The sequence below is a fragment of the Gymnoscopelus braueri genome (assembly GCF_963280865.1).
Source record: "Gymnoscopelus braueri genome assembly, chromosome: 15".
NCBI lineage: Eukaryota > Metazoa > Chordata > Actinopteri > Myctophiformes > Myctophidae > Gymnoscopelus > Gymnoscopelus braueri.
In genome coordinates this window covers 23,693,805-23,707,289 of record NC_137620.1, presented here as the reverse complement: position 1 = coordinate 23,707,289, position 13,485 = coordinate 23,693,805, and the positions used below count along the sequence as shown (strand labels likewise).

The 13,485-nt window shown below is 39.8% G+C and overlaps 1 protein-coding gene across 1 annotated transcript; it reads left to right on the top strand.

The window, feature by feature from the left end:
* Positions 1–4,878: 4,878 nt before the first annotated feature.
* LOC308101635 (uncharacterized protein) lies at positions 4,879–5,971 on the top strand. The gene is made up of 3 exons (XM_080451056.1): positions 4,879–4,968; positions 5,258–5,311; positions 5,526–5,971. The coding sequence occupies exons 1-3, from the start codon at positions 4,909–4,911 to the stop codon at positions 5,802–5,804; spliced, it is 393 nt and encodes a 130-aa protein (XP_080307182.1). The 5' UTR covers positions 4,879–4,908; the 3' UTR covers positions 5,805–5,971.
* Positions 5,972–13,485: the final 7,514 nt, after the last annotated feature.

Sequence of the window (13,485 nt, the reverse complement as noted above, 5' to 3'; positions counted from 1 at the left end):
GACCGTCTCAGTATTTTTCTTCTCAGATGGTAGAACATGTTATTTCCACCAAAGTAACAGTTTTTGTTAAATGTTGTCACAAAATATTGACTATGTGGAAGAATGTTTTGTTAATCCAACCTTGATGTGTTCATTAAAAGTGCATAGAGCCACCCTACACTTATCAAATCAGCCTCATGGTGGCACTATAACAGACAGAATCATGTTTTGCGAATATGCGAATATACGCAAAATTCGGACTCGTTCCGAATAATTAAAAGACGCTTTTTTCGCTCCGCGAAACTGGTGTGGAAGCTTGCATTGACTTTTTTTTTAAAAAAGCGTATTATTCGCATGGAAAAAATCGCCCCGGTGTGTAAGGACCTTCACTCTTGAACCATAGGTCATACAATCAAAATGATTTTCCCCTTTACTTGGATTCCATGGATCATTACGCAACTCCCATAATAAGACAAACCAATTTTCACCTTGCAGGTTTTCTACCATGTTGTGTTATGCTTCAACTATGGTGCTTCCTATGGTGCTTCCCTGTCTTCTATGGCACTGTTTCCCAAACAGTGGGTCGGGATTCATATGTGGTTCATGGACACATTTCTATGGGTTGTGAGTAATTTTAATAATTATTTCAAAATATTTTCAAAACAAAATCCCAAAATCAAAATTTCTGACATTTTTCGAAACAATGTCATACAGTAAATAAAATAAAATAAACAAATAGATTCCACAAATTAAAAAAATACTTTTACGAAGTAGTGAAAATAGCTGATCTACAAGCTCACAACGCGTCACACACGCACGAACACACACTAAGACACCCTACTCCCACTGATAACACAGAGGCATCTGATGGAGGCAGCTCTTCATACTCCTAGCAAGATCTGAGGTTGGAGTATACGACTGACAGGTTTATGATGCCTAAACCAAATAAAGCTGACCAGAACACCAGTGCCCTCTCACTTGAGCGGTCAGAGAACGGTCGAGGTGATAAGGTGACAGCTATTCTCTGCCTTCATCAATAAAAATACTACCCAAACCCCCTTTGCCAGGAACCCCCAAACTAATTTGAGGAGACTGTATATGTACCTGCTCCAGTGGTAGTAAAAGTACTGACATTTTCGGCTAAACAAGATCCAATAAAACAATACAACAATAAAACAAGAGTTCATACAACTAGTTGACAACAAGTAGGCCAGGCAAAGAGGAAGGGTAGTGTTTTCTGAAGAGGTGGGTTTTCAGCCTGCGGCGAAAGATGGGCAGTGACTCTGCTGTCCTGATATGACATTAGTGGGAAGTTCATTCCACCACTGTGGGGCCAGAACAGAAAAAAGTCGTGACCGTGTAGATCGACCAGAAGGACCCTTACACACACAGAAGGACACAACATTTACTTGAGTAAAAGTACAAAAGTATTGGCATCAAAATGTACTAAAAGTACTCATTATGCAGTATGTCCCATTTCAAAAGTTTTCAAATGTATGAAATGTTTTTAATCTTTTGAAAATAGCAGATCTACAAGCTCACAATGCGTCTACAAAGTAACTAGTAACTAAAGTTTTCAAATAATTGTAGTGAAGTAAAAGGACAGTATTTGCCTCTGAGATGTAGTGGAGTAGAAGTAAAAGTACTGAAAATTGGAAATACTTTAGTAAAGTAAAAGTACCTCAAAATTGCACTTAAGTACAGTGCTTGAGTAAATGTACTTAGTTACTTTACACCACTGATCTTCTCATTAGTGCGGTTGCCCGAATAGGGCAACCAGACTATATACTATAAACTTTATTCTTCTTCTAGATAAACTTTATTTTGCTGTGCTACTCCTCCCACAGTTTATTTTTCCCAATTTAGTGCCATATGTCAAAATGACCGGCTTCACCGGGAATCCAGTGCTCGTACTTTGCTAAGAGATAGGTTGTATAGTTTCATTGATATTGATGTATTAGTGCATTAAATGTCCCCATCCACTTTAATGGGCAAATGAAAAAACTAGCCCGTAAAGGCTAGAGTTACAAAACTTTGAGGGAAGGTTCATAGTTTATTGCCAAATTATTGAAACAAATATTACACCAGTTGGTCTCATGGTGGCACTATAACAGCCCACTTTACATTTTGGCCTTTAACTCTTGAACCGTAGGTCATAGAATAAAAATATTTTCCCCTAGATTCCTTGGTAGTCAGGGGATATTAGCAGAAAGATTTCCAATCTTGGAATAAATTCCTTACCAAAAAAAATCTTCACCAATGTGTTTGTAAAGGTGTCTAGTAACACATCTCACAAAGACTGAAATTCAGTTTCCCTAGGAGAATTTTTGACAGCTGCTGAAAGTTGGGGTACCCACCATTTCCCTGCATTTCCATGCAGGGCAAAAAAAATCTAATTTTAATTCTGTTTTAAGTAGCATGTGAGGGGTCAAACTAGGGTGTTTTTATGATTCTGAATCCATTGCAAGCATTTGTTTTGCACCAAAACCACTCCTTGGGCTAAAAACGGCCATAGCCATCCTTGTCCAGGTATACTTTTTGTGTAAAAAGCCCATTGAGATTGGGCTGTTTTTAGCCCAAGGAGTGGTTTTGGTGCAGAACAAATGCTTGCAATGGATTCAGAATCATAAAAACACACTAGTTGGTGAAGATTTTTTTTGGTAAGGAATTTATTCCAAGATTGGAAATCTTTCTGCTAATATCCCCTGACTATGGGTCATGACGCAGCTCTCTATATAGGCCACGCCCATTTGCGTCAGGATAGATCTTCCGCCATTTGGAATTTTCTTCAAAACACACTTTTAGCTCCTCCTCCCACATATTCTTTTGGTACACGTGATCTATGGACCCATGCCATAAACCTATCCAAACGGAATTTTGATAGTCATTCGTCCGTAATTGGCTTCCAAAGTTAGTGGGAGGGCCCGTTTTACCAAAAATGCCAAAAATCACGAACGAAACGTCCAATAGATTCCAAATTTGAAACACATGTCGAGGGTGGTTTACTCAACAAATCCCCATAAGCATTTCCACTTTGATCCATAGGGGGCGCCACAAATGCGCAAAACGTAACCGTTCGATGCAAAAACAAGATTTTTGGGGGGATCAATCCTCTCAAAATGAAACGCGAGTGATCTCAGGAGTGACGTGACAATACAATTGGCCCGTTACATTTGTGGGAGGGGCCTATTTATTTAGTGGGAAGGGCCTATTTCTTAAATTCGAAATGGCACGTATCACGAACGCGGGATCCGATCGGCACCGAATTCGAATCGCACGTCCCGCGGCCTCCGAGGGTATTCCTCCCGGCGTATCACTCGAGTCCCGGCGGCGGCGACCCCCGACTGGCGTCGGCGCAACCACACTTTGCAATTTCCCAGAATTGCGACGCGTCTAGTTTGTATTCCAAGGTGACTGTTAAAAGTGAACGCTCCATGGGAAACTTCTGGAACTTCCAATATAACTTTCTTTTCTTCATCCTGTCACAAACAGATGAAATTATTTGTATGTTTGTTCAGTATTAAAGTTTATGCATGCCAAATGAAGACAATCGTTTACCCTCCTTATGCTTTGATATGCTCAACTAGCGATGTGTGATAATGAATGTGTAATGAATGTGTTCCATGTGTTATAGTAGTAGGTAGTTTTATTACATAAGTTCGATATTTAGCAATAGGTCATGTTTAGACTTCTTGAGCCATTGTGAGCTCAAATTTGGAGATGATTCAATCAATTCCCTGACAAGTTCTACATTAAAGGGTAGAAACCAGATAACATCTCTGTCCTGTTCACAGCTCCAAGCTCCAAGGGGAGTTGGGGGGGGGGGGTTAACACATCAGATATGCTAATGAGCTGGCACCGGGCCTGCTTTCTTCAATTTTAGGACAAGTAGTTCACTCTCAGTCAATTGTCTGTCGTTCCGTATCATTGAATGAATTGACCCACATCCTTTGGCAAATTCTTATAATTGTCAGTCGCACGCAATTAATAATTGTCAGTCCCTCTGACTCCAGCATCACAACAACACAGGTAAGGACACAAATAATATACCTATACATCTCTCATTTCAAAATGTAGTATTTGTATTAATTGTATTATATTTTATTCTTACCAAGCTTCTATATACTGTATTCTTTAACCCATTAAAACCATGAAAGCAACTGTGTCATTTTAGATTTTAGCATTGGCTATTAAAAAATAGCAGATATACAAGCTCACAGCGCGTCACTGCGAGCTTGTACATCTGCTATTTTTGAGCATTTTTGAAAAATCTTGAAAGTGTGAGAACCACTGATTTAGAAGGCCTCAGGTCTTAAAGTGAAATGATGTGGCATACTTTAATATTTTTTGATTGAACCATGGCTATTATTTTAGCAGGATAACGTTGACAATAGCTTGTAATCCCTACCGATAACATCATCAATGGGGTAAAAAAAGAAAAGAAAGAAAGACAAAGAAGTCAAAGGCTGTATTTGACATTAGCTCGAAGTCCCACAGATGATGTCATCGTCAGACACATTTTCAAGCTATCCACAACGTGCCTCAGAGACCCAGAGCGAGTGGACAATCACCTACTGCAGGGGTTCCCAAAGTTGGGGTCGCGGTGGGGTTGTTTTTTTTCAACAGAATGGATGAAATACAACCTAAAATGATTACAAATAGTACATTTGACCATTTTAATACATTTCAAATGCGCACCAAACGTGCAAGTTTATGTGCATAAATTACCTCCAGGTTTAGGTGGGGTCGCGAGTCAATGGCCGCCTTATTTTGGGGTCGCGGGCTGAAAAGTTTGGGAACCCATGACCTACTGTATTCTGTTCTCATCTCTCAAGGTTCTGTATTCCCTCTATCAGCTGCAGAACAACAATGTCTGGAGACAGAGGAGTGACCAGGAGTGTGACTGGAGCTACCAGAGTCCTGGGCTTGATGTTCAGTCTGCTGTGCCTGCTGTCTCTGGCCAACTGTCTGATGAACAGAGACACACTGGTACAGAACTATGTTTTTACACTGTGTGTAATATTGATTACCAAGCCCATTGGAATAATATAAATAATAGTAATAGCTAGTACCCAAAGTCGCTTTACATAAGGAAAGGAAGCAAGAGTCTCTACATAGTACAAAATTGGAGATCTTGTTTTCCATGGTTAATGGTTGTGGGGATTGTGTTACAAATGTCAGTTGCCTCATGTTTGTTTCTACTCATTGTGTTAGAAGGCCACAAATTTTATTTTATATACAAGTTCATTCCACACTTTATCTTTACTCTTAATGTCAGGACCAGACCAAGGAGAAAATAAGGATCCTTAAACAAAAAGCAGAAGCTGTAAAGGTGAGTGATTCAATCGCCTACTGTCAACACCAGTAAAGAATCACTCATGTGTGGAAAGAGTCATTAAGCAGTTATTTGATAAGGGCTGTAAGGAAAGTTTCTCATTAGAACATCTGGTATGCAACATACTCTTAACTCATTCATAACAACTGACGACAGATATGAACATGACAAAACAAAACATTATCAATGTATGTCTACTTTCACTCACCAGGTCCGATTTGAGTCTACACGCAACATCCCTTTGGAGATCATGGATAAAACGGAGCAGTATGTAAACGATGTGGAGGTTATTATAATGAAGGGAGATCCAGAGGTGAAGAAAATGATGCCCATGTTTCAAGTTGTGAGGTCCATGCTTTTTTCAGTCAGAGAGACCCTGGTTAAGGCTGATGGCGATGAAGACACAATGATGCAGGACATCGAAATTAACATAGTAAGAATGAAAAATGAGATGATCGAATACTTAGAAAAGCTTCAAGAAAAGCAGTGACAAGGGGTTCCCTTAGCATGAAGTTCTTCTCTATTGTAGGTCAAGGTGTCAAGTACATAAGAGTACAAATGATTTCGTTCTGGTTCCTCATATATTATACAGTAGCATCATAAAAGAAAAATAAATTGGTTATAAACATTTATTTACATGTACTGTTTGTCTGTATGCATGTAAAAGCTTTATAGTGACTTGTGCCAGTGGCTTCTGAGTTTGTTCTTCTTTTTTCTGGCCTGATGTGTTAGTGTCTCTTACTTTTCATAACCTTGTATTTTAATCAACTTTACCTCAAGTGTCACATGTGGTGTTGTTATTGTGTTGTCTGAAAGCCTTGATGAACTTCACATCCTTTCTGGCATGTACATGTGTCAGATTATTCATTAGAAAACATATGGATTTACTATTGGTTGTGCAGTGAAGTATAAAGGAATATTTTAAGCTCAATAAAAATACATTACTTTTAGGTTGTGGTCCTTGAATGTCTATTATGTATAACAACACACACTGACACATGGGTTATTTACAGCCATAAAGAACAATGACATAAACAAATTAATAAAACATTTGATATTCTCCAACACAAACAGATTTTCCTTCAGGGGAATAAGCATCATTGTTGGCAAGGATGCTAGAATCGGGTTATCTTTTTGGTGTGGTTCAGTTTATATAATAATAATAACAATAATATAAAACAATAACTTGGTCCCCACTCCTTTGGGGTATTATTGGCACTATATATTTACACAAGTGAAATTTGTCCTCAGCACTTACCCATCCTAATTACAATTTTACAATTTACAATTTAGGCATTTAGCAGACGCTCTTAATCCAGAGCGATTTACAGTAAGCAAGGACAACACAAGATAATACATCAAATGCATAGACATAGTAATCTACTAATAAAGTAATTCTTAAGTAAACCAAAAATCGTCAAGGCTAGAGCAAGTGCTACGGGCTGAGACGGAGTCTAAAGAGTTGAGTCACTCATACATACTTGCTTACAGAGCTAGTGTATTTAGAGAGATAAATTCCATGGGATTTTCATGAAAAAGGAAACTACTCTACATTATTGTCTTGTGTTTGTATAATGAAGCAAAAGTGAAACTCAACCTCTTTGTGAAGTAAGATGAACAGACTGGAATCTGAATGTGAATCTTTTTTCCCACACTGAAGCAAAACATTTTTACTTAGAGATAGGAAAGAAAGGAATCTGGACTGACTTGTTTCCAAGATGATTTGAAAAAAACTCTCATGGATATGGATGTCATTGTTGTCTCCACCAGGCCAAAAGGCATGGCGAGAGAGTATGTTTTGCCCCCTGTCTGTCCGTCCGTGTGTCCGTCCGTGTGTCCGTCCGTCATTCTGTCTGTGGACAGCTAATCTCCGGCACCGTTGGCTTGCTCGCAGTGAAACTGTGCACGCACACTCCCTGGATGCCACAGCAGAACCTCTGCCCCAAATTTTTCACATGGGCCTTTTTTAGCGCCACCAGTAGGCCGATTTGTGCAAAACATATTTTTTGACAGTACTCCTACAGATTTTGTCCAAAAATCCCGCAAATCGGGACACAGTATCTCTATAGTCATTAAACGAAACAAGTCTTTCAGATTTTTCATATTCCATCCTGATTGGCTAAAAATGTCTCCGTTTTGAACAAAATGCCTCAAATCATAAACACAGCATGCAATTTCCTTGAAGTTTTGCACGCATATTTCCACTATGCCGAGGAAGAAATGCCACTTGAAAATGTTCAAATCAGCCTCATGGTGGCGCTATAACAGGCCGATTCGTGTTTTTACCTATAACTGCACCGATCTGTGTAAAACTTTGTAAGCGCACTCCCTAGAGGTCAAGGAAAAACCTTTGCCCTGCATTTTTCACATCTGCCTTTTATAGCGCCACCAGGAGGCCAACTTATATAAAACAATTTTTTAAATATTACTCCTTCCGATTTTATCCAAATTTCACGCAAATCGGTACACATGATCTCTATAGTCATGTGATCAAGACGGATGTGTTTGATTTTTCATACATCCTGATTGACTAAGATTGACATCTAAAGTTTGCAGTAGTGGCTTGTTTTGAACAAAATGCCGCAAATCATGAACGCAGCGTCCGATTGCGGTCAAACTGCACGCACATTCACACTATGTTGAGGAGCAAATGTCACCCTTTTCACATTGGCCTATTATAGCGCCACCAGGAGGCCACGATAACCTACCTGACCTGACGGTGACCTGTGCTCCGAGGAGCACTTTTTCTAGTTTATATTGAGATCATAGTCATACAGGTGCTGCTGGCTTTTAATACCAGAATGGGTTTGTGTAACTCAAGGCTTGACAGTTTTGTTCTCATACTAAATATATCGTTAAAATCATTAAATCTCCATATTCTAACTTTTTGTGTTTTTTTGTAAATGAATGCCCTACTTGATCACACTACAGCGTCACACAAAAGCATAAAAAACTAGAAAAAATGCTCCTCGGAGCACAGGTCTCCGCCAGGTCAGGTAGGTTATTGTGGGCCAACAATGTTCGGAATTCGCCAATCAGGGTGGAATATGAAAAATCGGACAGAACCATCTTGATCACTTGACTATAGAGATAATGGGTACCGATTTGCTTGATGATTGGACAACATTTGTAGGAGTAATAAAAAAAGAAAAGTGTTGAAAAAATCGGCCTCCTGGTGGCGCTATAATAGGGCAATGTTAAAGGGTGGCATTTGTTCTTCAACATAGTGTGAATGTGCGTGCAAAGTGTCACCTTAATCGGACGATGCGTTCATGATTTGTGGCATTTTGTTCAAAACAGGCCACTTCTGCAAACTTTAGATGTCAATGTTAGCCAATCAGGATAAAATATGAAAAATCAAACAGTTCCATCTTGATCACATGACTATAGAGATCATGTGTACCGATTTGTGTGAAATGTGGATAAAATCTGAAGGCTTAATATCCAAAAATGTGTTTTACATAAGTGGGCCTCCTGGTGGCGCTATAAAAGGCAAATGTGAAAAATGCAGGGCAGATGTTTTTCCTTGGCCTCTAGGGAGTGTGCATGCAAAATTTCATGCAGATCGGTGCAGTTATAGTTAAAAACACAAATCAGCCTTTTATAGCGCCACCATGAGGCTGATTTGAAAAATGTCAAGTGCCATTTGTTCCTCGGCGTAGTGGGAATGTGTTTGTGAAATTTTACGGAAATCGCAAGCTGCGTTCATGATTTGAGGCATTTTGTTCAAAACGGACCAATCCTGCAAATGTTGGAAGCCAACCTTAGCCAATGAGGATGGAATATGGGAAATCGGACAGATCCGTGTTGATCACATGACTATAGAGATACTGTGTACCGATTTGCATGACGTTTGGATTAAATCTGTAGGAGTAATATTAAAAAAATTGTTTTGCACAAATCGGCCTCCAGGTGGCGCTATAACAGGCCCATGTGAAAAATTTGAGGCAGAGGTTCTGAATTGGCATCCAGGGAGTGTGTGTGCACAGTTTGGCAGCGACCGGGCCAACGGTGCCGGAGATTAGCTGGTAACACACGGACAGGACACACACACACACACACACACACAAACGGACGGACGGACGGACGGACAGGGGGTAAAACATACTCTCTCGCCATGCCTTTCGGCCTGGCGGAGACAATAACAGATCTGCAAGCTCGTGGGGCAAAGTGACACGTTTTGAGCTTGTAGATCTGCTTTGAATACTGAAAATAACAGTTTTGGACATATTAGGTTTCCACCCGACAGAGACTATATTCATACATGCTGTCTCACTGAAAGACTGATATCTGCTAAATAAAATATAATTCCGTTTCATCTCATGACCTTCATCTCCTTTGAGCAGTCCTTTAATGAGATGGCCTTGCCTGGTCATCTCCGGGCCAGTTTCCAGTGCTCCATCTGCCTGGATACGTTCTCTGACCCAGTCTCCACTCCCTGTAGACACAACTTCTGCAAAGTCTGCATTGACGCTCACTGGGACAACAGTGTCCACTTCCAGTGTCCCCTTTGTCAGGAGAGATTCAAGCTCAGACCACAGCTCCGTGTCAACACCACACTCAGAGATCTGCTCCAGACGTCTTCAGATTATGGCAGAATATTGGGAGAGAGTCTGCAGTTCTAATTGCAATGGGGAGTAAGCGGAGCAGTAAGTGCTATTAGTACAGCGGTCCGGGTTTGGGACTAGTTAGGGGTGTTGCTCAGGGGTCCGTACACGGACCCTCAGGGACACATGCATGCGTGCGCGTGTATCCTTCAGGGTTAAGGTAAAGAATACTCAAATAACAAAAGTTAAAACATCAGTTGACATGAACGACCATTAACGTATAGACAGAATCTGTTATTACTGCCACCCTATAAAATTGAATGCCTGTGCACGTACACACACACACACACACACACACACACACACACACACACACACACACACACACACACACACACACACACACACACACACACACACACACACACACACACAGTGTTACAGGAAATAACCCCCAATGTCATTCGATGGCAACCACGTGCATGTGCATGCTCATGTGTTTATGTCCAGCATGGCAGGCCTCCTTTCACCCTGGCTGAACTCCAGGCTTGAGTCACTCTGCCTCTATTTTGAGGAAGTTGTCAGATTGTCATCTTGGTGGTAATAAGGAAAGTTTTATGTACACAAGTTCATGCTTTCTGTCATATACATGTTAGATTATTCATTAGAATGTACGACGAACGCTTGTCCATATCATTTTATTATTGGTTATGGGAATATTTTAAGATCAATAAAATAAAAATACAAAATTACTTTGATAGGGTGGTTCTGGAATGTTTTTTACTAAGAAGACACACACTGATTGTTGGCAAGGATGCTAGAATCTGGTTATGATTTTTGTGTGGTTCAATTTATTTATAGTAATGTTGATGCATTTGGAAGGAACTGTATGAACCTTCAAGCTTTTGGTACTTTGGTCTGTGTTGGGTGTAATAAGCAGCACAGCTTCTAGCGGTCGCCAGGGGAGCTTTTAGACTAGTCTTCATTTATAGCCATGGCAAAAGTAATAGCCTACACAGGCAGTGTTAGATGAAACCACAAGCGCATTGAACTACTTCTTTGTACATGTATTTTTACGAGCCATAATCACAGAAAAACTAGATTAGAATTTAGCTCTGAGCTGAGTAACTCTGACTGACTGTAACCGTGGATACAAGAACCATTTTGACGGAACTAAACAGCTCAAAAGTTAAACTGAACTGCTTCGTCTGCTATGCCACTGTGAGTCTGATTTACACATGACATGAATTTATACAATGTTATGGGAATTACCCCTGGTATTCCTCTCTTGTACAAGTATAGGCTAAACACACAATCATGACTGAAAGTCATGATTGTGTGTTTAGCCATTCAGTGTTTCCCCTCACACACACACTCACACACACACTCACTCACTCACACACTCACACACTCACACACTCACACTCACACTCACACACACACACACACACACACACACACACACACACACACACACACACATACACACATATACATATACATATACTATCAATCAGACACTGGACAGAGCTTAGAAAAAAGTTCCAGTCCCAGAAATCCCAGAAATCCCAGAGCGTGTGTGTGTGTTTGTGAGTGTGAGTGTGAGTGTGAGTGTGAGTGTGAGTGTGTGTGTGTGTGTGTGTGTGTGTGTGTGTGTGTGTGTGTGTGTGTGAGTGTGTGTGTGTGTGTGTGTGTGAGTGTATGTGAGTGTGTGCGAGAGAGAGAGAGAGAGAGAGAGAGAGAGAGAGAGAGAGAGAGAGAGAGAGAGAGAGAGAGAGAGAGAGAGAGAGAGATGTAGGTTTGACTATAAATGTCATCATGGTACTTTCCTCATGTGTCACATGTATAAATACTGTATCAACAGAATGAACACTCTGAGGATGCAGGCAAATCAGCACAGAAACTACATAAGGTGAGTGATGAAAATCATCTGTTGAAAAGATACTACCTTCAGAGGAATTAAGATAAAATAAACCTAAATACAAGTACCTTGATCGTTGTGTGGACCGATATACAAGAACTATTAGTGCATTCAAATACTGTACAAATTGTGATAAAACTTTGGGCAGCGAACAAAACAATTACTGTGAACTTTAGCACCTTTTTTTGCCGGACCCAGGGGGTCTGGCTTACATGAGGCTTTGTACCTGTTTTCATCCATACATGGGCATGGTCACTTTGTCCTTAGGCCCCAGCCATAAAAGTCTGTCCCCCTTTCGTCCATACATGGGCATGTTTTGTACCTGTTTTCTCCATACATGGGCGAAAAACAGGTTTTGGTCACTTTGTCCTTAGGCCCCAGCCATAAAAGTCTGTCCCCCTTTCGTCCATACATGGGCATAGACACAGGCTGACACGTCATGTGAAGTCTGGGTCTGGCAGAACCAGGTCTCCTGGTCTTGTTAGTTAATACAACATAAAATGTTGCTGTCACTATTGTTATTATTTGTTATGCTAAAAATATTTCACTTTCATTATTATTATTATGATTATTATTATTACTACTACTATTATTACCCTTATTATTTATTTTTATTTTAAGACTTTATTTGATAGTATCAGTCAATAGAGAGGAAATGTGGATATGAAATTATGACACACAGCAAACAGTCAGGAAGGCTGGGAATCGAACCTGGGACATGTTGATGAGGACATTTTGCACGCCCTAACCATTTGACAATCGGGTCACCGTCACCCCATTACTTTAAATACTATTAAAATAATGATTTAATCGATCCCATATCCTAACTTAACAAACATAATATTCATTTGACGATGTTGGCATCATCAACAACATTAACCACTTAAAGCCCAGCATCCGTATAGTGAAAACCTTCGCAGAAAATAGTCTATCTACAAGCTTGCAACACGTTATAAGTAGATCGGCTATTTTCAGTGACCATTAGTGAAGATATATTTAATGTAGAATGAAAGCAGAAAATACACTAGTATAGAGCCCTGAGGGACTCATACATACTTGCTTACAGAGCTAGTGTATTTAGAGAGATAAATTCCATGGGATTTTCATGAAAAGGGAAACTACTCTACATTATTGTCTTGTGTTTGTATAATGAAGCAAAAGTGAAACTCAACCTCTGTGAAGCAAGTGAACAGACTGGAATCTGAATGTGAATCTTTTTTCCCCACACTGAAGCAAAACATTTTTACTTAGAGATAGGAAAGAAAGGAATCTGGACTGACTTGTTTCCAAGATGATTTGAAAAAAAAAAAAAACTCTCATGGATATGGATGTCATTGTTTATATTGAGATCCACATAGTCATACAGGTGCTGCTGGCTTTTAATAACAGAATGGGTTTGTGTAACTCAAGGCTTGACAGTTTTGTTCTCATACCAAATATATCGTTAAAATCATTAAATCTCCATATTCTAACTTTTTGTGTTTTTTTGTAAATGAATGCCCTACTTGATCATACTACAGCGTCACACAAAGCATAAAAATAACTGATCTGCAAGCAGATCGTGGGACAAAGTGACACGTTTTGAGCTTGTAGATCTGCTTTGAATACTGAAAATAACTGTTTTGGACATATGCCGACAGAGACTATATTCATACATGCTGTCTCACTGAAAGACTGATATCTGCTAAATAAAATATAATTCC